Source organism: Cyprinodon tularosa, unplaced genomic scaffold, assembly GCF_016077235.1.
Source record: "Cyprinodon tularosa strain WSP-4 unplaced genomic scaffold, ASM1607723v1 ctg26, whole genome shotgun sequence".
Classification (NCBI taxonomy): Eukaryota; Metazoa; Chordata; class Actinopteri; order Cyprinodontiformes; family Cyprinodontidae; genus Cyprinodon; species Cyprinodon tularosa.
Window position 1 is genome coordinate 1,916,999 of NW_024038961.1, and position 26,024 is coordinate 1,943,022.

At 36.3% G+C, this 26,024-nt stretch overlaps 1 protein-coding gene across 1 annotated transcript; it reads left to right on the top strand.

The window, feature by feature from the left end:
• Nucleotides 1–18,928: 18,928 nt before the first annotated feature.
• sla1a (Src like adaptor 1a) lies at nucleotides 18,929–24,886 on the top strand. The gene is made up of 8 exons (XM_038288648.1): nucleotides 18,929–19,113; nucleotides 19,519–19,614; nucleotides 20,278–20,377; nucleotides 20,542–20,628; nucleotides 20,751–20,854; nucleotides 22,960–23,091; nucleotides 23,465–23,594; nucleotides 24,086–24,886. The coding sequence occupies exons 1-8, from the start codon at nucleotides 19,110–19,112 to the stop codon at nucleotides 24,285–24,287; spliced, it is 855 nt and encodes a 284-aa protein (XP_038144576.1). The 5' UTR covers nucleotides 18,929–19,109; the 3' UTR covers nucleotides 24,288–24,886.
• The last annotated feature ends 1,138 nt before the right edge of the window (nucleotides 24,887–26,024 follow it).

The window sequence follows — 26,024 nt, forward strand, 5'->3', positions numbered from 1 at the left end:
TTTCTTTTTTTGGTACATTAAACCATATGCCAAAAAAATGTCAAACCTGTTAAACTTGAACCTAGATAACAAAACACCGGTACTTAATCAAAGATATTATTTTCAAGTGTTTCCAGAGCGTCTAGTGTGATTCTGGCTGGATACATGGCCTCTCCTCTTAGAAGAAATAATAAAATTATGTTTAATCATTTGGAATCATGCCTGGGATTAAAGCATTTTCCACAAATTCTCAGTGTGTTAAAGTTTAATGTCATCCTGATTAATCCAAGATAAAGTTGTGTTGTGTGTTTGGAAGCTATATCCTGCTGAAATCCTCAAGTTCAAGTTTTAAGACTCCATTTTTAACCAGGTATATTTTAGGGAAAATAAAAAATAAATAGTTTTTAGAAGTCTTGATTTTTTCTTCCACTTTGTAGAATGACAATAACTTTGGCAGCAAACAAGGCCCTCAGCATGATGCTTCCAGCTGCAATACCAACTACAAAAAAATATATATTTCTATTAGTCACGTAAATAAGTTTTATTCAAATCTCAACATGAAACGTTTTCCTAAAATGTCTTTATGCTGTCTTTTTTAATAGTTTCAAATTGCAGCTTAAAGGTGTTGGTTTCAAAGAATGAACTTCTCGGCACCTTCTCAGTCTGTAATGATTTTAAACTGCCATTACTCTGAAGAGTGACACTGGTGATCCAGGAGTTTCAACCTAATAGCAAGCATAAGCCTTTACGGTTTGTAGATGTTTCTAAACAAAGAACAATGTGTTTTATTTTAATCAAGTGGCCATTTGCCCAACCATAAATGTGTATGTTGTATAAACACATAATCTCTTACCATGCTCTTTGGTTTCATGTTGCTTAATACCTCAATTTAAGAGAAATAACATTTAAAAGGGTCATAGAATGCAAAACTGAGTTTTCATCGTCATAGATGAATAACGATAGTTCAGTTGGTGAAATGGACGTACAGAGAAGTTCAAACCCCATTGACACCTCCTTTCTCTGCAAATCTCACAATTCTAAACCTCCACCATAAAACGGGCAAATTCAAATAAAGCACTGAATTGACATCAACAGGGATGTTGCCTTATTTGGTTCTGGCCTGTACTATTGTCACGCTCCGAAATTGACATACAGGCCAGCTCACTGGTTCACTAGCCCAAGAACATGAATAGAGGTAGATGTAAGACATCACTTTAGCTGTTTAGCCTACAGTTGGGTTTACTTCTACAAGAATTAGAGGCAGTTTCTCTATTGAAAGTGAGCCATAATTATTTGCTTAAATGCTAGTGTTCCAGGCTGCACAGAGAAAGGGGTACATTTTCACAGTCTTCCCAAGGATCCAAAGACTCCTCAGGCATTGACTATTGCCAGATCCCTGCAAAGTTTGATGCTCAGCTGTTTATTTGCTCTAAGCATTTTACCAATGACAGGTTTCAAAATCTTGGATAGTTAAAGCTACGGGGTGAGAGGGTCCGAACACGACCAAGTGACAGTATGCTTCCCCTTATGCTTACAGTACACTTGGCTTTCAAGATGGTTTTAACAGAAGACCTGCTAAAAACCATCCATTACCACTAATCGGGTTATATTATTGAGAGACTCATGAGACCACTAAACATGGTCCAGGTTTAGGTCCTCTGGAGGACCTATTAAGATCCGTAGCTATGGTGGGAGGACAAATCTGCTTCTACAACCCAAAAGTTAGGTGTTTATATAGGAGTGCCAGACACACACACTCACGGTGGCAAGCTACATTGTAGCCACAGCTGCCCTGGAGCTCACTGACAGAGGCAGGGCTGCCGTACACTTGCGACACCGGGCCCTCTGACCACCATCAGTAGACAATGTAGGTGAAGTGTCTTGCCCAAGGACACAACGACACTGAAAGTCGGAGCCAGGGCTTGAACCGTCAATCCTTCGATTTCAGGGCAAACTCCTACATCCAACACCACACTCACCCTTATAACAATACTATCAGTCAAAGCATCTGTTAGAATGGCTTAGCCATATGTGAATATGATTTGAAAAAGACAAACAGTTCTAATTAAATAAGTTGAATAAAATTATGAAATTATATGAAAACAGTTTAGGCAATTTGTAATCTTGCACACATGAATATTTCTTTCAGCCAATGAGCGTTATAGCCAACTGTCCCCTTGATGCCATGGACTGAACTGAGAAATATCTGAATGCAAACCAAAAAATATTAGATCATTTGCTTTAAAGGGTAAGTTGTGTCTCTGATTTGTAAAACACAAAATGAGAAAACTGTAATCTGAGCACACAGGTGAGATCGAATTATATTGATTGACTTGATTGATCTCACAGTGAAGAAATGTACTTGTTTCATCCTCTCAATAGTCAGAAAGAAGAAGAAGGTAACAAACGGAAGTAAAAGGTGCATTGGGTATACACAGTATATGCAACTATAACTATATATAACTATATAGCTATGTGTTAAATTTATTATCTGAAAATAAAGCTGTGAAAAACGTAAAAGGATGAGAAGCAGAACCACACAAAGCACAAATGGGGCATGATTGCAGGAGCCGATCATCTGTGACTTCAGTCTTGCATCATTGCTCAAACTGAAAATCCCCTCATTAAAAAACCTTCTACTGACCAGGAAGTCCTAAATTCAACCCATGTTTGGGAAACCTTGGAGCTTAAAAGAAAAATCAAGGCGATAATCCCTCTTTGATTACTAGAATGACTTTGAAACACCTTTAGGGGACAAAAAACAATCAAGAAGATGTAAATGCTTCTCATAGAGTTTGGGAACATATTCTGAGATCAAATTACAGCTTGGAGCCAACTGCCTCAGTTATACAGCATAGAATGCCAAACAGCGAAGATATGATCTATTACACGGTACAAGCAGTAGGACTGCTACAAATACATCAGTGTCATGATCTTGGCACTGATGTCTGGCTAATTACTAACTGCATTCACCTGTCTAACTCTGCCAGGTTTCTCATGACTCCTCATCTGATCCACCTGCTCCTGCCTCTATTTAAGGTGCTTGCATCCAGTCATCAGTGCCAGTTTTTTCTTGTTCTTTCTGAACAGTGGTGAGAGGGTTTTTAGCATTACTTAGTGTTCCTGATTACCTCTTCTGGACCTGTTCTGCCTCTCAACCGCTGAGCATGCCTGTTCTTGTCTGAACGTTTTTTCTGAAGTGTATTTGGAATCCTGGACCTCTGAGCCAGCATGTTCCTGTTCTGATGTGTTTGCCTGACCTGGCTTCAGACTCTTGGACCTCTTGAGCCTTTGGTGTAGAGAGTTTCCAAGCATTAATATAGTGTTCTGTTTGCCTGATCCTGACCTGTTTCTGTATTCGGACTTTTGAGCCTGCCTGCCCCTGTCCAATCTGTTTGTCGGACCTGTCTTTAGACTCCTGTTGGACTCCTCTGTGGACTGAACCTGGATTTGCTTCTTGACTTCGCCCTGTGGATTATCCTGCCTTTCTTCGTCTGCTCGGATCCGATCGTCTGTCAGTTCTGCAGCCTTCTAGGCTTCCGCATCTGGAACTTTCTGGCAGCGGTCCACTGTGTCTTGTCAGCCGACTGCCTGGAATTCTCCTCGTTCTCTGGGCACAGACTTTACTGTCAAACCAGGTTAGTGACTCACATGTTCATAGTCATCCTCTGTCAGATTAGCATGTCACTAACCTGTGTTTCTCTCCTTCAGATGTTCCTGCTAATGCAGCCCCTCCACATTTTTAAATAAACCCTTTGATGTTATCCCACTGTCTGTCTTGCCCGAATAAAGGGTCCCTCTGTTCTGAGCCTTTACAATCAGGCATTATTACATTTGCAATATGTAACTAACGAGGACAGGCCTAAATCCTGTAACTGAGCCCCTGCTTTGTCGGTCATTGTGTTCATGGGCCAGTTGGTTTACCTGGTTTGTTTGGTGGTGTCAGAGGGCCGATTGTACCGTAGGCCCTAGGACAGCACAGGCTACAATGTTGCTTACAACCATCTGCATGTGAATGTGTGCATAACAATGTAGTTTAAAGCACTTTAGGCTTTTTGCATTGGGAAAAGCACTACGTAAATACAGACCACTTTTGCATTAAAATCCGATAACTGGAGTTTTTCTTGAAATTGGTTTTATAAACTTCTGGGTTTAAAAGGTTAAACCCTTGTTGTCAGCTCCTCAGACCCCTTTCTGATGTTTATACCTGTAACAGCATACCTCAGGCGGCTTTTAAAAACTTAAGTACTAATCCAGACTGCCCCTGGGGACGGCATGAATGTCCTTGTTCAATTTTTTATCTTTCATTCTAGGGATCTAGGACTAAAAAAGATCAAAGTCCACATATATAAAATGGTCGCGTTAACATCAATATCTAAATTATATTAGGCATTTCAGAAAATACTTGAGAGCTGGCATTTACCCATGCTCTCCAATCAGAATTAGTTTCAATGTAGTTTGTTTAGATGTCCAAAGCTAGTGGTAAATCATGCTAGAAGACTTGCAGCTGTTAATGCAGCAAAAGGTGGTTTTCAGCCCATCCCACTTTTTAAGATTTACTATGTAAGACACAAATCAATCTCTTCCCTGGAATGGTATGGTATTGATCTCTCCAGGATATTCCTAATCTCATTCCTGTAGACCACTGGAGATAGGTATAAACCACACCACAACAGGGTACAGAAGTAGCAGGTATAAAAAATTGATGGATGGGTGGATAGAATAATCATTTTTGCTCCATGTTATAATTATACAGTACTTTGTTTTGATCTATCTCATTGAGGTCCATCACAATACTCTAAAGTCAGCAGCTGTAAAGAGCATAAATGAGTTAGAGGGTTGTATGTAATGTTTTAAAGCACAGTAAGTGTTGCAATTTGGGCAAGTTTAAGATTGAAAAGAAGAATTAAACTGCTGTGAAATATGCAAAGCAAGCAGTCATTACCACATATGAAATTTAAAGTGAAAGTACCCTTGTGATTTTTTGGTGTTCTATACTTTTTGAAGATTGTGACTCCTCTTATATATGCATGCATATGTTAATTAATAAATGTCTTGTACTGTTCTTTGGAGCTGGGACCAGGAAACCAAGAGCGATATGTTGGTTGTGTCTAAATTATATATAACATATATCTGTGTGGGTGTATGTGTGAGTAGCGTTGTTTCACCTAAAATGTGGAGGCAGTGTTTAATAAAATATCCTACATTGTGAGGGCTTACAGGTACATGTGGGGACATCCAACTAGTCCCCATGTCGCAAAGTTCTCTTCTTTGAGCTGGGGTTAGGTTTAGGACTAAGGTGTGTATCCAGTTTAGGTTATGGTCAGGCTTCAGGTCTGGAATAGGCCACATAAAAAATGAATAAAAGTCAATGCAATGACCCCATAAATCAAGAAAAGAGAACTGTGTGTGTGTGTGTGTGTGTGTGTGTGTGTGTGTGTGTGTGTGTGTGTGTGTGTGTGTGTGTGTGTGTGTGTGTGTGTGTGTGTGTGTAGGCAAGGGCATGGCTGACTTTGCTCAAGCTGGTCCAGTAATTAAACGTCTTTATATAGATGTGGTCTGAGACTTCTCAGCCCAAGAAAACATCTGCTGGGTTTAGCAGATACAAGCCTGGATCATGAACTCAACAAACTTTGTTGCCATCTAGGGTCCATTTTTCTGATAAAGTAGCTTTGTGCTGCATAGAGAAACAAAAAGCTACTAAACTAAACTAACCAACATGCAACAGTTTCGTTTTTTAATAGCCCATCAAACTATCAACTTACTTTCCCAAAAGTTAGAGGTCACTAGATATGCATTTTCAGGAACTGACCAGGTACTTTATTGGAACTACTATATACCGTCATGTAAATAACCAGGCACCTTTCTGGAACTTAAAATTTGGTTTCAAGCTTTAAACTTTAAAGGTTCCTACCATGTACTATCATTCAGAAATGATCATAAACTTTCATAATAGTCATCTTGAACTTTTCTTGAACTTTCATTAGACTTACTTGTAACTTTTCTTCAGCTCACAAGGTACTTTTATCAAACTAAAACATTGCCCTTGTTAAGTTTATATACCGTACAATAAACTTTTCACGCTAATTTCCGCATTTATATCCTTTTTTCATTAGCTATTTGTGAAAATGGAATTTATTACATTTAATTGCTGGTATTAACTCACATATATATTTACATGCATCAGGTTGAGTTTCAATTTGCTTGAAAATTAAATGATTTATACAATTTTTGTTTAAAAGTAGAGGTTTTATCCATTACACATCTATTTATTACTAAATATATGCGTTCCAATGTTTTCTTTACAGTGAAAACTGAATATAATTTTAATGAGGTCCAGCCTTAAACTCCTGTCATTATGTTTCACATGTTTACATTTTGCCCACCGACATGCTTTTGCTCTTGTCATGTCTGTGTGGCTGATGACTGAAAAGTTTTAATGAACAGCAGCCATTGTTGCTGAATGTCTTTAAATGGAAACTCTTCTGCAGGTCAAGATATGCTTTTCTTGCCACGACGTGGACAGCAGCTGTAATGGCTCTTCTAGAGAGCTCATTGCATCATATGTCAGCACAGACGTTGGGGATAATTGTCTTTCTGTGCAGCTTCTCTAACATGTCAGTTGCAGTGAAGGTGATTGATGTAGAATGCTGGAAGATCACGCCTTCACAAATTAAAAAAAGTTGTCTTAACATGTCTGCCCTTGTGTCAACAATGAGCAAGCCCAGTGAGGGAGATTCATTTCAGTCCAGTATTTCTTTGGCTGAAATTCAAACAAACATTGGTTTGATTTTCTTTCAGTTCTATGGGGACACTGACTTTTGAGTTTAAAAACACAAACTGTTTTAGGACATGGAAATGGACCATCTGTTAACCTCTACAAACTTTTTTCATAGATGTGACCATCCCACTGTAGGAATGTTAGTCTTAGAAATGCTCAGACCCTTGTCTCCAAAGGGCTTTGACCTCATGACATGTAATACCAGAACATTTTGGCAAAAAGGGAATTTTCAAGTACCATATATATTAAACGACAGATATCTTCCATATGTAGATATGTAGATATGTATATATATATATATATATATATATATATATATATATATATATATATATATATATATATATATATATATATATATATATATATATATATATATATGCTTTGTCCATTTTTTTTTTACCAGCAGAGGCTTTATCTAATTTTTAAGTTGAATAAGAGGTTACAGTTCTTTGATCTTTTTTTATTTTAGTTTGTGTTCAGTTTCATGCAAAATATTTTTTTTCCATATGTTTACTCTGTAGTTGACTGAACCGAAGCAAAGAAAGAAAAAAAAAATATATGAAATGTGACTTAGACTTCAACTTTAAAAAAATCCCTTTACACATTCCTTGCAAAGCCTACCTCTGTGGCAGCATACAACTTTGAGTGATATGGCAATATATTGGTTCAACATTCTTCTTCCACTTCTGTTTCTCTCTTTATGCACTGTATTTTAATTAAACAGTAATATTTAAAGATCTAATAATATATTTAGAAGATGAAGGCAATCAATGTATTCTAAATACTTGGAGAATTGTGCAGTAGAGGGTGTCCGGATCCATGCCTTTTAGGGGTGTGTGTGTAAAATAAGACTGAGCTAACACTGAATTAGTAAGGTTAAAAAAACAAAAGTCAATGTCACAGTTTTAGATTTAGGATATATGCTGGTATATGATATCAAGACTAAGCTTCTTATCAGGTTTTTTAAGAGCACTTTATCACATTCTCTCAGCTTGGCCTCTTATGACTTCAACTATAGGTAAAATGCTTTATCAAATTAATCTGGATATTGAATAATTCACTGAATATTCCACTGAAGTGAAATAATGTAGCCTCAAAGGATGATAAAAGTGTGTAGGGGTCTACATTAAATCCATAAATCAGAAGTAAGGCTCTGGGCCAGGGGTAACCAATTAAAATTCAGCGGGGTCCGAATAAAGAAAATCCTCAACCAGTAAAGGTCCGGAGACATCTTTAATTATAATCTGTTACTTTAAACAGATCACTTTTAACTTTTAACACAGGAAAATAAAATCATTTATATATTGAATTTTTAAATAAAAAAATAGATAAAATATTACATTTTTAAAATCTAAAGGGTTTTTGAAGTAGAGAACAACAATGGTTCCGTTTGGTATATAGACAATTTCCTGATTCACATATTTTATAAAACACCTGAACTGACTGTTCTTGTTTTTTGTTTTTTTTTCCGTTTTTATGGCTTAATGAGAGAAGTGGGCTTTACGCTTCCATAGGTTTGAGCCTGGATCAGTGTTCCTTTTTGAATATGTTCATGGTGGAGAATCATGCTTCACAGCAGTAGGCTTAGCCAAACATACTCAAATTGTGCGGGGTCATCTTTAAGCACGCTGTTTCACTTTTCTTTCACCAGTTCACCACAGTTCTTCCAGTAGTCTACACTTTCTCTACTTTCTTTTCCTCATCATATGCTCCTTCTTTCCCATTACCCAGCTTGCCAAAGGTTTGCCTGCTGTGTCTAAAAATGGCTCATGTATTGACCCAGACTGACACAGCTCATTGGCTAATTTAGATCACATGCAGCCTGGTCCCCGAAGCTCTGGAAAGCTTTACCATATTAACTGGAGAAGCAGCACGAGTGAAGTTAGACACTGTTGTTGGACAACATGCAGTAATTTATAAATGTTTAAATCAGGTTGGGTCCAGATTAGCCAGCAGGTGGGTCCAGATCCGGACCCTGGTCTGCAAATCTGTGACCTTAGCACTAGGCTTTGCTCTGACATAGTACCTCAATCTTTGATAACAAGATGAACTCCATACTTGTAAACATCAGGAAGGAATCTCAGCAATGTAGGAAATGACAGGAATTATAATACCTGAAAGATGAAGTCCATGAGAATTTTTGATCCTATCTTGAAGACTATTGTTTGAAGCCAGGATGTATTTAATTTTAGTGGCAAGACTTTAAAAAATGCTTCTGCTCTTAAGCAACCTTACAAAGAAAAACAGGCAAGCATTTTAGTCTTCAGTTGACAAGTCTGGAGACTTGCAGCTCCAAATGCAATAAAAGGTGGTTCTACAGAGTATTCACGGGAAGGTTAAATTCAAAAGCATGCCACAATGTTTTAAATGAACCACAGATTAAGAATATAATCAGAAAATATCTTACATTAATCATGACTTTTTATGGAATATCATTGGAAAATGCTATAAATAACTTCTGGTCTTAAATTCCATAGACATTAAGGAGACTTCTATGATTCATAAAAACTTTAGGTATCAGTGATCAGTAAGTGCAGTCTTTCACAGTCTCCAACTCAAACTTTTCTATCTCATGTATGAATTCATAACAGAAAATTTTGAAGTGGTAAGCTAACAAACTCGGTGAGCCACAATAACCATAATGTTTGTTCTACCACCTCCCTTCCTGATTGTTGTTTAAAAAAACAATATGGAGACATGAAGCAACCCCATGTAATAATACATTTGCTTCATAATGTAACTTGTGTGTCACTCTAAGTTTTACCATAATTATCACTTAAAAATAATGTTAGTGTATTCTAACAGAAATACTTGAAAATGAAGTTCATGGACAACATATGTAAATATGTATTCATGTCATTATATGCCATAAAGATAACTCCTGTTATGTTCCACTGAGCTTTAGATTACCCTTGTGACTTTATCATCTTGCAAAGAGGCTAACTCTAAAACCTCCAACATCATTAACGTCTTTATCAGATTTCTGAGATTTAAGCATCTCGAAAACAGTAGTCTCCCTGTACGTTTGCAGGTGGCTGTCTTTCACAGGTGCATAGGGAATCCATACATACAGAAAATAACTCCCTGTGCTGTAATGAGTGGGTAACCGATGATGATGCAGCAATATTTAGTGAACTCCCTGCTGGATTGTTGAAGGGAGTGAGAGAAACCACTGATGCAAACTCTTATTATGGGCTCCACTAGGCTGACTGCCAGTGCAACCAATGGTTACACAACCCCGGATGTGAAAGCAGGCATTATACTTGAGGTGTGCATGTGTTAGTGAAGGTTGAGGGTGGAGATGTCAGAATACACAGGTAGAACACTGATTATAGTGCTTGACCTAACGCCCTTAACTCCATGAGCACTTTCACTGTTAGACCACTCTACAAGGGATTTTACTGCAGAGGCACTTTTTCAGTGACAACTGTAAATGTATTTTAATTTATCTGAAATAAAGAAAACAAATAACTCTGCAAAGGGAAAATACATTTTTCCCAAATACATATTAACAACGTAAACTATTCATAAATATAATGAATAGTGGTTGGATACTGTGAAGTGAAGCCAGGAAAAACTTTTTTACAAACACCTGTGTTGCAACAGCAGCAGCCAAATTAATGTGCCAAAATGTCAAATATCTATAAATACACCAGAACAATGAATTTCTAGGTTGTGTGTTATTTGAGGTTTAAACTTTGACTTTTCTAGCTTCTTGTGGAAGATAGATGTGCTGCAGGGTAAATATTACCTTTCACATCAACAGAAGTTATACCTAAAGGTTCTGTAATGGTTCATTGTGTACTCCTGGAATGATCCATAGTTGTTCAGATTTAGTTTTTTGTGTGTATATCTGTGTTTTGATCTTTTACTTGTTGTTCACTGTGTTTTAAAAGGTTTCCACTCACCCCGTTGGTCTATCTGTGTCCAATATTGTCTTTAAGGTGTTGCCATACGGGTTGTTTCCTTTTCTCCATTAATTCTGAATAATCTTCTCCTTTGATTAGCTGCTCTACACCTGGCTTGCATCCTGTGCCATTTTACAACCCTCCCTTCAAATGTAAACTCTCTGCTTTTCTTTGTTCATTGCTGGATCTCTCCATTACTGTGTTACACTGCCTGTTACTCAGCTTGTGCTTTATCCTGTCCCCTTTTGTGTAACTTCTGTAACATTTCTGTTTCATTATCAAGTTCCTGACTAAAGTTTGATCCAATATTTAACCGTGAAACTTCATATACTAATACTGTTCTAAAATAAACTTTCAATCCAGTAATCTATCTATTCATTTTTATGAATAGGTTGCTGGTGGAGGATACCTGGTGCCTATCTCCAATGGTGGTTTAGAGAGGATGTCAGTCCATTACATGTCAACAAACACAGCCAACCATGCACACACAATAATACAACCAGTTGAACTTACTTACAAATCCTTATCCCTATGCAAGTTTCCATTCTTTTTAACTTAGTTCAATTGGATCTATTTTAGCTTAATTAAATAGCATAAATTTAATGAAAAACACTTATTTGAATCTGTTCTTATATGACTCTTTATTACATAAATAGCATTATTCTTCCTTGTTTTTATCTTAATATTAGAAGTGAAAACATAAAGCTACCAGTTAGTCATGACAGTCATTGAACTTATCTCTAAATATTTTTCCAGGGTGTTCTAAAACCATTTCCCCAATGACCGGCACTTAAAGGTATAAAATCAAATATCTATAACTGTGCCCACAATTCACAACAGAGAGAGTGAAGTCATTTGTATGAGTAATTCTTTCCAAAACGTATTAGGTCTCGTACTATTTACAGTGTCCTAATGTTCTAGTCTGGGAATTGTTGTTGTTTATCCATTGCTTCTCAAGCTTTCTGAGGGAAACTTGGAAGAAAAGAACAACTTGACTGCCGTGTTATTCTTCTCAGAATAGACTCTATGATAATTATGCAGTTTTTTGCAGGCACAGATTTTTTTTTTACTCAAATTCATCCAATTATTTTAGCATAATAATTCTATCTTGGAACTGGAGTAACATATGCTGTGATTATAATTTATTTAAATGCTTAAGCAAGCAAGTAGAAATAACAAACTTGTTTAAAGTCTGTGTATGCATCAATGGATGTCAAGCAAGGAGAGTTGATTACTTTCACAAATAATTTTGTGGAATAAGATGTTCCAGATGTCTAAATTACCCCCAGACAGTGAACAGTCTATAATGCAGGCTTAGAGAGGAGCTACTTGTACCTTTGGCTACAAACATGTTAAGTCTCAGGACAGAAATGGCACAAATACATTTATTGCAGAAGCATTCCTCCAAGTCTGTCATGTGCTTTGGAGTCCTGTGGGCTCAACTTCGCCTCTGAATTCAGATACTGCTCATTACTGTGAGAGAGCAACCACATAAAGTTAAACTCCATATGCCTTGTCCATTGTTTTTTTGCGAAAGGCATAAACGGTTCAGAGCTGCAGTCTAACAACAACTCTCACTTCTGCGTTTGAGTCCTAACAGAGGTCAAAGCCAAGAAGATGTCTTTATTTTTATCGAAGGGGAAATGATGATGAGCATTCTTTGCAGTTAGTAATTTAGTAATTTTAGACAGAGGGTGTTGGAAGTATTTTGCAAAATGTTAAAGCACATCCAGACTTTGCAAGCAGCTATTGTCCATCACAGTCAGATCACACTTCCTGTCTTTTACAAGAAAACACCTTACAACTAAGTCACACATGGAAAATACTAGCAAATTGTTTATCATTTTCAGACCAAAGGCTCGTGTCTCAGTTGACATGTGTTTTATGCCATCTTAGGGACATCAATCTTTTTTAAGCTCTTTTCCAATGAATCTGTCAGCATAATATTACCTTTACAGTGAGTGAAACTCCTCCAAACACCTGCTTGGAAGAGTTCAATGAGAGTTTCACAATAGAGCATAATAATTTTTGTAACATAATACCAACCAAAATGCAGAAGCTCCTCATGCATTATTTTAACTGATTACATTGGTGCACCCATCCAAAATTAAATGTGTTTGTACAGTTTTTTTCATCATAAAAACACAAGTCAGTCAGTAAAAATAGGTTTTTATCTAATCCTGTTGATGAAGATTTGCTCAGAAACGTGGATATGATTTATATCAATGGGGGACTGCTATTTCTATTAACTATTCTATGGGCTGTTATTAGAATCTGAAATGTATTTTTGTTTTGGCGATGAGGTGTTGCACAGAGACAGGCAAACTTACAGGTAACAAAAATACACTAATAAAAACATTTAGAATGAGCAAATCATTTGTATACTATATATTTTGTATATGTACAATAAGATATCATACGTATATAGATGTGCTGAGTTGTTTATTATCTTTTGTTTTCTTCCCTTCAATGGGAAAATTGTCAATAGGGGACCGCGGCTTTGTTGGTGAGGCTAATAGATGGAAAGAAGCTGATTCCTTTAGTTATGTAGAGCACCATATTCTCTCCACTTTCCTAGCATTATGCTTCAAAGTACATAGCTATAAATTAAACTAGGGAGCCAGTCTCCTATTAATAAAATTATATTCTTTTTAAAGGGGCTATGTTGTCTAAAGCAGAGAAGAACAAAATAATCAGTTTGCGAAGGGGAAATAAATTGGCTGGTTGACCTCTCCTGTATTCCTCTTTGCCACAGAGGGAGCAGATCCTTAAAAAGGTTTTACTGCTTTATCTGATAATGGTCTGCTAAAGTGAAACCTTGTCCAAGGGAAGGAGAACTATGTTAAATTATGTTCAAAGGTTCATAAAAGTTGTTCAGATCGGACAGAATTGTGATGAAATACAGTTGCCATATGTCAGCAATCACTTTATTACCATGGAGCTCAGGGTGACGGGGGTGTAGTCATTTAGGGTTTTGGTCCTAGGCCTTTTGGGGAAAGGAATGATGGATTAAAATCAGAACCAAAGGCTCCATTCTCCTAATACCAAACATGGTGAGCTTATATTCTTTTAGTTAAATATTAGTTTTTTTGTTATTCAATTGAGAATATGAATAATTATATATTTTTTATATAACTGTATTTGAAAATACATTAAATTTGCAATCTCCATCCATCCATCCATCCATCCATCCATCCATCCATCCATCCATCCATCCATCCATCCATCCATCCATCCATCCATCCATCCATCCATCCATCCATCCATCCATCCATCCATCTTCTGCTTATCTGTCAGGGTCACGGTGGAGTGCCAGTCTGTCTCAGGGAAATCCAAAACCCCTTTCTCATTGGCAGAAAAACCCGGGAACAATTGGCTTTCAGTGCAAACGGCTCACTGACCTGCATTGACCCGGGTCAAAGGAGGCTTAAAAATTGCCTTGAGATGGTTCAGTTCTAATCAGCATTACAGAACATCAGACCCAGGTCGATCCAGTACAGTAATTTATGTGTTACCGCTGATCTAATGCATATGTTATCGCAATTATGCTAAATACCAAAAGCCAACATGAAAACTGCACAAGAACACCCACTCATGTCGTTAATTTCCACTGGAGAGCTGGGAAAATTCTATGATACCTGAGCCACTGAGATTAGGTAAACTTTGACGTTTCATCTATGCAGAAAGCAGAGGAACTATTCTGTATGGTGAATACTCCATTGATAAGCTTTTTCTACTGTGGCATTTGTAGCTTACTCAATGCTGTAAAATATATATTTAAAAAATATATATGTTTCAAAATCAAACATTATTGTTTGATTTTAGCAGATGCTCGCTAGCAGTCATTTGATGCAGTTGACCCATCCTCCTCTTCCTGTAGCAGATGAATTAGGAAGTCCAACTGTCTTGCCAAAGTAGCAGATCAGGACAATCTTTAGATCCAACATGTTTCTCTTCTCTACCACAACAAAAGAGCTTGAACACAATTTGCTGGTTATTTCCACTTTTATTTCCACTAGTTAGGATCATCTTTACCATACCACATGAAGGCAGCATAACAAGCCGAAACAACATTGCTTATATTAAATAAACATGGCACAGCAGTAGTGAGAGGGATTCGGACAGAGCTGTTTTTTCTGCACTTCATCCAGTCTCAGTCAGCTTCTTATTAAGCTATTTTACTTGAAAATCCTTCTTCTGTTTTTCTTTTTCTTTTTTTTATTAGGCTTGGATAAAGAACACTGTAAACAACCAGCTTCTTAAGCAATAAGTTGTGTAGCTTACCCTGTTTGTTGAGTCAGTGACTGTCTTCTGCATGTCTATCCATTTAGAATTCCTCCTCGTTAATTTTCTTCCCTAGGGATCCACAAGAAAAGGCAAATCAATACATTGGAAAATATTTACAAGTGTTTTGATTAAGTTTTCAATTACCTGATTAGTGTATCACACCAAGGCTTCCCAATACTTAAGTTTTTCACCTTATTTAAATTTTTCCAGATGCTGAATTTTGGATTTACTCATCTGTAAGCCATGTTTCTTACAATTGCAATAAATTAAGGCAATTTTACTCTATAAATCCAAATAGTATCAGCTTTACATGTTCAACTTTATTGCAGTTTAAATGGACCTAAAACAGACTTAAAGGTATCTGCTAATTGGTAATGCATTATGTTTAGAATTTTCGAAATAATTTCAACAATACATAATAATATTACATCAGGCTTTAATGTTAACTTGTATTGTACTGCTTCTTTACGTACTTCAGTCAAGACATTGGACAGTAAAAGGCACTTATTTCCTTGACAGTATTGGTGTTTCATGTCCTGGTTATCTATTTACCTTATAGAAAGTATTTACAGTATGAAATCACCAGACTTACAAAGCCTCCCTGTGGATAAAAACCTGTCCACTGGGATCGATGAATAAAAATGGATTCACTTATCAATTTTAGTGGTTTTTGCATTGTCCTCTCCCGGTATATTACCGTAGCTTATCATCTGCTAGGCTTCAGCTGACATCAGCAGGCCTTGTACAAATTATGTATTCCATCCTTGGTTGGACAGGTCACTGAGAACATAATGGGAACTCAGGCTAGACAAAAACCCTTTTCAAACAGCCCTAACAAAGCTAGTTCAGCATGAAATCTAAGATTAGCTTTTGTTTTAAAATAAAATCTAATAAACATCTAATAAACACCTGTTCAGTTAGCGTCATTCAAATGTTTGATTATGGTGATTTCCCTTATAGAACGTCATGCAGGTAGCCTATGCACCCTAAGCCCATCCAAAGACTGTTGCAGATTTGCTGTTGTGTCCAATTTCTTCTATTTTGTAATAGGTATGGAAGTTGGTGGTTGAATATTAAGTAGAGAAGAGTTTTCACTTACTGCACAGTTGGCTTCATATCCTGGAACTGCTCTTGAGTTCACTGAGCTCCTGGGAGCAATCCATTCTTTGAAGAATGTTTGTAGAAGCAGTCTGTATGCCTAAATGTTTGAATGTTTGCACACGTGGTGAAAAACTTTGGAACACCTCGGTCCAGTGATCTGCAGAGGTGGCCAAGACTTGAATTTTTGTCAACATTAAATATTAAGAACATTTTCACAAAAATTAGTATGAAGTTATTCAGGTCAAATAGGAACTCAGCAACCACATAAATAAACTGACTGTGTTCTACTATGCTGAATAAAAGAGAATTAATCATATGAATTCTATCTTTTTGTTTCTCTGATGTTGCTTCTTTATTCTTATCATGTTACCTTTTGTTATTCAAAGAAGACAAACATTTAAGAATGTTTGATACGGTACAGGTTAGTGAAGTGTATGCTATAGGGGTTGCATGTATTCTTTTTAAACTCACCGCAGGAAACCTACAAAATACCACAGACACAAATGATGACTCTGAACTTATTTAAATCCAAACCTAGAGACAACTTCCTTCCTGGCAGCCACATAGTCAGTGCTGGCAGTTAAATACTGGCCACCAGCACCAAAACCACAGTGTCTGTTTTCTGTAGCATAACATATGAACTTGTTTAGCTTATAGATTATTTTATATGCACAACTCTGTCAAGCATGTTGTTCTTGTTTGTAAGAATGCATGAATGTCTCAACCCCGGTCATGAAGGAGATGTGGCAATGTGTACAAGAATGAGGAAGGTCTTATTAGAGTGAATACCGTACATAAGATGAGCAGCTTGAATTATAGTGGTAGTACAAATAATTGACCCAGGCAAGCTGAATTCATTAGGTTTTTGATTGTACACTTTCCTTTTTCAATCTTAAGCTCCACTTTGTGTTGAATTATCAGACAAGAACCTAGTAAAGTACATTATCATTCATGGTGTATCATTAAGAAATTCAAATATGTGAATACTCCTCTGAGACACTCCAGATGTTATTTAAAGAGAGAATGGAATTTGGATTTTTTTCTTTACTTGAGCAATTACATATATATATATATATATTCTACATTCTGGTTGGTTATTATTAAAGTTGTTTTGGATACTCCTGTTGCAATCAGTTTAAAACAGGAAATGAAGTCAAACGTGTTTTCTCTGACACTAAACTTATACTAATATGTGCTTAACACACCCTCTCACACAATCTCACTGCTGCATAAACAAGTTTCCATAATGTCTGTGTACTGGTTCTGGTTGCTTATATAAATAGAAACATGTGATAAGAGTCTTTTAGATAAGAAAGGATGAGAGATTTCTGATTCTTTAGCTTTGCAAAAAAAGAAAAAAAATCGGTAGACCAAAAGAACAAAATTAAAGGTGATTATTGAAGAGGAGATGTTTTATGGGGTGCAAGGTGGTGCAGTGGCTTGCACTGTTGCTTTGAAGCAAAAAGGTTGCAGGTTCAATTCCTGGCCCAGGGTCTTTCTGTTTGGAGTTTGTTTGTTCTCCCCTACCCTCACCTTAGGTAAATTTATTCAAGTGTTTGTATGCATAGAATAAAATGTCTAGTCTCAAAGCTGCAAATGTATCCATCTATATATATTAAGATAGGGATGTGTCTCCCTCCACCCGCTTAAATTTTTATCCTTTGTACAGACATGTGCAGGAGTGCCCATGAAAACGAGAACATTTTAAAATTTGCGGACAATGCCATTATCAGTTATTATCAATAATTAATCCACTATTTTATTGGGTGATATAATGCCTCCTTCTTTGGTGCTAAACACATCCACAGCAACGTACATGGTTACTGATTATAGAACTCATTCACTTATGATCACACAGTTCCAATGCGTTGAAAGAGAGGACAGCGCCAAATATATTGGCACTACAATTGATGACAAACTGACTTTCATCAAGAACTGTGAGGCAGTAGGTAGGAGGGGACATCAGAAGCTGTTCCATCTTTGAAAACTGTTCTTAACATTGATAGGTATATGTTGACCCTTTTTTATCATACTTTCATTAAGTTGCTATTATCCATCTGTTTGTGCTTAATTCCAGCAGGATAGTGCAGCAAGTCACTAATATCAAAACATTCTCCTTTACTCACATAGTGTGTTCCAAAGTCACTGGGACATCATCCACTCAGTCTCGATCTTGTGATGGAAGCTAAATTTACAATGTGGACCTGCGGCTGCATGACAATATGATGTCATTGTGCATCAAGATTTCTCTGTAATGCTTGCAATATTTTGTTAAATTCAGAAGAAAAAAAAAATAGAAGCAGTTTTGAGGGCAGAGGGTACCCAAATCAATACCATTAAGATTAGCATAAGTAAAGAGGCCAACTAGTGTAAGTCTGTGTTTGAGATATAAGTTTACTTTGATTTATTTCAATGAGAAATTGGATAATTCTACAGCCCCATGACTTGCTGCAATAGATAGTGCTGCACAATTTTCAAATCTGTTGCAAAAAATGACAATTACAGCATGTTGTTTGAATTTATTTGTCTTCTTTTCAATACTTCTTGAATTATACCAAATTAAACTAATATGCAAGAGGTCTCTTGTGTTCAGCTTGATAAGAATGTCCCAATTACAGTAAGTCTCTTTATACTTCAACTATATAAACTCACTTTGAACATCAATGTATTGATATATTTTGATTCAATATAAGAAAACAGGCCTGTTTATATTTGCAATCAGATAAAAATCCATTAATTGTAATCTAAAGGGAATAATTGGAACATGCTAAAACCAGGAAGTTTTTTTGTTTTTTGTTTTTTTACTCAGCCATTGGGTGTTAACGCTACACTTGCGTGTTTTCTGGTTTTAAAAAACACGTTTGCCTTCTCTCTTCCTCATTTCAGTACAGGAAGTACGTTTGCAGTGTGATGCAGAGCTGTCACCGCACTCTACATGTTTTTCTGGTAAAGTCTCGCTAACATGAAACAACCCTGCTGCCACCCTGACCCTGTTTGGACAATAACCCTTATTGGCACATTTGAAACACCTGTAATGAACTGCTAATTCTATGGGTAAGGATTTTACTTTTCAGATCTTTCTCTTAGTTTTGTAATAGTCAGAGCAGTTACTTTTTTTGTGCAAGATAAAGGAAAACTATGTAGGCCTACAAATGTAATGTAATTTAATCATTATGTGAAATAGATACAAGTTGAATTTGAGTTTGAAAGGTTGCGTTTTGTAAAATGTTACTTCATGCAACCGCTATCAGTTTACTCTACACCATACTGGATGCTTCAATGGAAAATTCTACCCGATACCATCTAGCCTCAGCTTCCCCATTCTAAACCGAGCGTTTCGGATGCGATAGCATTATGGTCAACTCACAGTTACATGCAGAATACAGCAAGCAAAACAACAGAGAGACTTTAAGCAGCTGGAAAAAGGAAAATTGTTACATGTTTGTCTGTCCACCTCAGGTTGGATGCTGGTCCCCTGGAGGATGGGGAACATGATGCGAGGCGGAACTGCCAGCAGCAAAGTGAACACTGAAAACCAGGACAGTGCTCTAAAGGGTAGGCTTAATGCTAAATACTTCAAAACACCGTAGGGTTGAGGTCACTTTATTTAAAAGAACAAAAAGAGGCATGTTTGCACGGAATTAAAATGGAATGAAACAAAATCCTTGTCTGTGCATTATAGAAATTGGATTGTTTTATCAGAAACTAAATTGTGAAAACAAAACTCGAGCTGACTTTCTATATATAGAATCGTCATCTGTATGAAACTAAAGTACATGCTATTTACTAAAAAATAAAGTAAATTTTTTTATGTTTGAAATAATTAAACATACGATCAATGCAAAGATGCAACAAAAATATATTCCTCCCATTTAGCCTGTATACACATTTGACATTTTTCCTTATGTTAATCTGTTCTTAACTATTTTTATAAGTTAAAAGTAGTAGTACATAAGTTTATGTATTTAAATAAGAAATATAAATAACATCTCTCTTTTCTTTAATTTAGCAAAAAATGCCACCAGCCACTGCTAAAAAACATTTTGCACCACCTTATTGATTAGTTAGCTAGCTCTGAACAAGATAAAAACACATTTTCATAACATTTTCATAAAAATGGTAATTGGTAAGAGGTAATTTAAAGACTTTTCCTATAAGGCCTGTTTAAATACAGCAATCTGTATGTTAACTGCTGTAAATATGCTCCCATTCTGCCAGGTTCCGATGATGACATAGTAGTGGTAATCGACGACTACCCCTCGTTGGAAATAAGCGAGCCCATCTACAGAATGGGGGAGAAGCTAAGAGTCATTGCACAGTATGATTTCTGTTTCATTTATTTCAAGTCATCAAAACATTAACAAAGTTATGGGGAAACAAATGCAAAAAAAGAACCACTTTATGGTGTAACATCTCATTCTAGAGAAGTGCTCACCAGAAAGGGCAGCTGTTAATTCCTCTTTTTCTTTTCACTGTGGACAGGGAAGCTTATTGGTGGAAAGTTCGCTCTGTTGAGACAGGGAAGGAAAACTATATACCCAACAGCCATGTGGTGAGGGTTTATCACGGGTGAGTAGAACTAGATGTTCCTTCTCAACATGGGAGACACAGCCAACAGCAGAATAAATACTAGCTCTTCCTATTTTATCATGAAACTTCCTCCATATATATCATGTTTGTCTTGTTGCCAGGTGGCTGTTTGAGGGGGTGGGGAGGCAGAAAGCTGAAGAGCTGCTTCTTTTACCTGGGAACAGAGTGGGCTCATTTCTGGTGCGGGAAAGCACCACGGAGAGAGGTAGGAGCATGCAGAGCTATGTACCCAACACACGCTCACCTCCTAGGGTTAGAGTGACTTCAGTACCTGCTGCTTATCTGTATGTCCATTCATTAGGGAGGCGGTGGCCTACTGCAGCAGGCGCCTAGTGTAGGTTTTGTGTGTATGTTTGGTCATGTATTTGTGACCTTGTGGGGACAATTTCTCTGGGATATAGTTATTTGTGGGGGATTTATAAGTACAAGTGGGGACCAACAACTGTTCCTTATGAAGAGTGGAGCTGTTCTTTGGTTAGGTTTTAGGTTAAGGCCTAAGGTGTGAATTGAATTCAGTTAAGCTTAAGTTCAGGGTTATAAATGTAATGATTATGGCTGTATAGGGTAAGGATAAGGGTCTGAATTAGGAATTATAAATATATATCCTTAAACACAAATCTGTTGCATATCAGCCAGCTTGGACATGTCCCCCACCTTTTCATATACATATGTTACACGCACACCTACAAACCAAAAAGCATGCATGTCAATTTATATAAAATCTGTAAAAATGTATCTAATAAGTAAAATGAAAGAGGGAAATAAAATCATAAAATATATTTGAATAATGAAGAATGTTTGCCAAGATAAAGTTATTTTATTGCAGTAAAATTGTAAACATTAAAAAAAATTAACAAATCATTTCAAATTGAAGAAAAGTGTTCTGTTTTTTTTATTTGTAATTGGCAAGATTTTTCTCATCTAAGAGTTGCACACAAAGTGTGCGGTCATTTTCTGATTAATCCTCAAAATGAGTCAAGCAACTACAGTGAGATTCAAATGTATTATTTAGATATATGGATAAAAAGATAACTGTAATAGCATTCCATTATTTAGCATGGGCATAGATGTTTTAAAGGTGAAAAAAATCCCTCTAACAAATCATCATTTTTATGTTGAGTACAGACGTGTGTTACATTTAATAAATAAAAGGGGAATTAAACAAATAGTTTATTTTTTAACTGAGTTTTTGATTAAAGATTATAAGCAGTTTGTATATTTCCTGTTGATGTCTTTATTCAGTATGGATCCTGACCAGTTAATTCAAAAGGGCGAGTATAAGAACGAACTTTTAAGTGATGAAAGTAGACTTCTGCGTATATTTCTACTTATAATGACTTCAATCTGAAAAAAATCATAGAGAACAAGATAATATGCGATTATGTGAATGGCAATCTTTACATTTTCTGTTTGGTCATTTCCCAGACTACCAACACTAGAAGCGTTCTGTTTTTATAACATTTCACACATGAAGACTGGTGGCAGACCGTCGCCTACTTCTGGTGAACATGCAAATGATCACCGGCTTTTATTTAAGATTTTCCCAGTATTCATTTTGTACCACTTTTTTTTAGATATTTGAGCTGTGTAAGAATTGTTGGGGTATGCTTTGGGCTTGATTCAGCCTTCTGGACTAATTAATCTTGGTTCTGGAGGCTGAAATCAAAACCAAAAAATATCATGATTTAAATGAAGACACCTTAAGAGTTATTAACTGATGATAAAATAGTAGCTAGAGCTACAACCATACATCGGTTGACTGATTTTTGGGTCAATACGTGCATTTATTGGTTGATTGAAAAGTGCATTCAGCAGCCATGCCTTCAGATTGTGTGAGGCAAATGCGTTCGCTGCGCCCTCCATTTATTATTTATTGTTAATGTTTTGTAAAGTTTTTTAATAAACGTTTTATTTTGTTCAGATTTACACTTGTGTAACATTTGTTATCGTTATGCCTTTTTTATCATGTAAATGGAGGAACAGAGAGTAGAATCAGACTGAAAAAACAGCCCAAAAATATCAGCAGCACATATTCGGGGATCAGTTAGATTGATTAGTATTATTAATTAGTATCAGCATAAAAACCTTCATTGGTTGATCTCTAAAATCAACGGCTCACAATCTCGAAATAGAACATCCCTTCTTGAACTATTCCTTTATGTCCTTACTGAGCAGTCAAACAGGTGATTTGAACAGGTGAATTGTTAAATAATTTACATTAACATACAAGTTCATATCTTGCTGTTTAAACATTTTTATATTTTCCATATTTATGATTATCTCCAAAGTAATATTGCACAATGTCCTCAGGTCTGTATTCGCTCTCAGTGAAGCACAGGGCAGTGAAGCACTATCGGATCTTCAGACTGGACAACAGCTGGTACTACATATCCCCGAAGCTCACTTTTCAATGCCTTGAAGACATGATCAGCCATTATTCTGGTGAGTAGATGATGTAGAAACTCATGTATTTAAATAGAGTTACTGAAAATAATATGTATCTTCTATAAATAGAAACATATCTTATCATTTAGAACAATATATATACTTCCTGAAACATTTTTGGAACAAACCGGAAATTAGATAATGAATCGGTGATAGATAATAACAAGCCATGCACAACCTGCTTAATGAAACGCTGATAGCTGATGCAGAGCTATCTCATAGGTGGCAGGAATCTCCATTCTCTCAGTTTGGTTTAAGTGGTTTTTGCTTGAGCAATGAAGGGCATAAAAGCATAATGCAAATCTTAAAAACTAAAATTAGTTTGTTTTTAAAATGCAGCATTTAATTTCCACTCTCCCTTCCTCTTTAGATTCTTCAGATGGGCTATGCTGCACGCTAACCACCCCTTGTCTGTCTGGAAAAACCGAAACCTTGGACATGAACCCTGGACCGCCAACGGTGGTCATGCGACACAACTTTGATTGGACAAAAGTAGAGAGGTAAAGAAGAGACATCAAAATCACACTAAGCTAACTCATTCATGAGAGGATGAGCAAATGAAAATGAAAGTTTGTGATGTGTAAATTAGATGAGGTACATAAAGAAATGCCAAAACCAAACCTCTGTTAAATAACCTTTAAAAAAACAACAATCTTCTAACAAATTATTTCCCGCAATAGGAAGGACTTTAGATGCAAAGTGAAGAACAGTTTGTGAAACTGAAGTCAGACTAGCATAAATAACCACAAAATGCAAATATAGAATGCAAAAAATTCAACCTTACAGAAATAAACATATATGCAAAACAAAAAAAGGAAGTGTGTATTAAATAATACATAAATTGAAATTTAAATATAGCTCAAAAAAGAAAAAAGACACCAAACCTTTAAAAAAAGCACAAAAATCCAATTACAATGGTCAACAAAGATTAAAAACAGATTAAAAATAATAATGATAATAATAATGGGTTTTTTATCTCTTGGATAAACAGGAACCAACTGGTGAGCACAGATAGCCAGAGTGACAACATGGTGAGCTACGGTGTGAGGAACAGCATCGCTTCCTATCTGTCCTTGTCTGGCCAGGAAAACCCTCAGCAGCAGCGAGCAGAACGCAGAAAGAAGAAATCTAAATCTGTGTATGCCATTCCTGAAAGCAATAATGCAGATTTCCAATATGAAGAAGACTTCTAATGACAGAACTGGATCAGTTTGAAGGAAGTAAAAAATGATTGAGAGGAAGCCTGCAGAGACTCCATGATATCTACTACAGCTCCTAGGTAACAGTCGAAAAATCCATGGACCCAGCGCTGGTCAGAGTACCTCAGTCATAAAAGTGAGTTTAAATATCAGCACTTTGGAATCTTTTAACAGTAAATTAAGTACTCACACTTTAAAGCAAATATAAAGATTGATGATATTTTATGTGAACAGTGTGTGAATGGGTTTGATGTGTGGATATACAGCACATGGCTTCAGTAACAGAACCAAGCATTATTGGAATAGGAAGTATGTTGAATACATATAAGTACTAGTGGTTCAAACTAATTCTCTTTGTCTGGAGATGAGATTAATGTTCATTGACCAAAGCATGTCTAACTAAGACCACACACACGTCTCTCTCGCCCTATATTATTTCAGTTTATTAGATAGACAGAGAGAGCTATAGATCTATATTTGTTTTATTTCACTTTCATTGTATTCATTCATCTGTACCTTATGAGGTTGTCATAAGTCATATCATTTTCTATCCGCCTTGGGTTACACGGTTAATGAATAAAATTTGTTTACTGTTTGGAGTAGGGCTGCAACTAACGATTATTTTGAAAATCGATGAATCGGACGATTATTTTTTCGATTAATCGATGAATCGGACACAAAATATTTTTTTTATATTAACCTCTTTATTCCAAAATAAACATTTTAGACAGAACAAACAAGCACACAAGTACAGGTTGCTCATTAACTGTACTGGTGCTATATGAAAAATAAATGTTTGTGTTAAAACTACGCAAACTTACATGAGAAATGTAGCTGTACATCCACAAAATATAGGCTACTTTGTTTCATAAAGCGCAAAAAGAGACAGGCATTTTTGTTTTTTAAAGCCCCTAAGGGGTTCAAACAATAGGCCCCCCCATTTCATCAAATGAGTTTTTTTTAGACTTGAAGAGTTCTGCCTTTTAAGACAGGAAAGTATAGCAGTTAAAGTTGCTACTTGAGAAAATACTGAACCATAGAGATAAAAATAGCCCTGTGATTCAAATTATAAATTGTATTTGGAATAAAAATGAGAGAACTAGGGGTGGTAAAAAAACACATCCTCCAAAGACAGATATTTACATGGGAATGTGGCATATAATTAATTGACATATTACTGATCTTGCTGGATTTTATTCTGCTTTACTTCCATAAATTGCAGGATCTTCTTTACTTTATCTTTGCGAGAAGATTTAAACTTTAAAAGCCTTGCCCTCATAATTTGCAAATTTATTTATTTATAAAGAAAATATAAACGCTGCTTAAGCTAATTCAAATGAAATTAAAAGTAAAATAAGTAGCCAACCTTATCACTGTCTGTAACCTACTAACATGGTAAGGAAAGCATCAGATGAGCTACCTGAGAAACTAACTTACGTTTCCCCACTTTAAAATGAAACAAACATGGTTACTCATCCTGCTGATCAGCTCTCTTCACTGCCATTGAAGGCTCCAACGTGTTTTCTTTTCAGGTGCTGCGTCATAACAGTGGTGCTTCCGTGCCATGTTCATTTGTTTTTACAAAAGTTGCATGTTACGACTTTTTTCACTTTACAAAGCGCAGGCTATTTTAATTATTGTGATCAATTTGCGCCGTCAATCCCGGGGCATGCGCGCTTCATTTGCAGTCTGGACGCTGAGGGTAAACTCCTCACTAAAATCCTGCGGCTC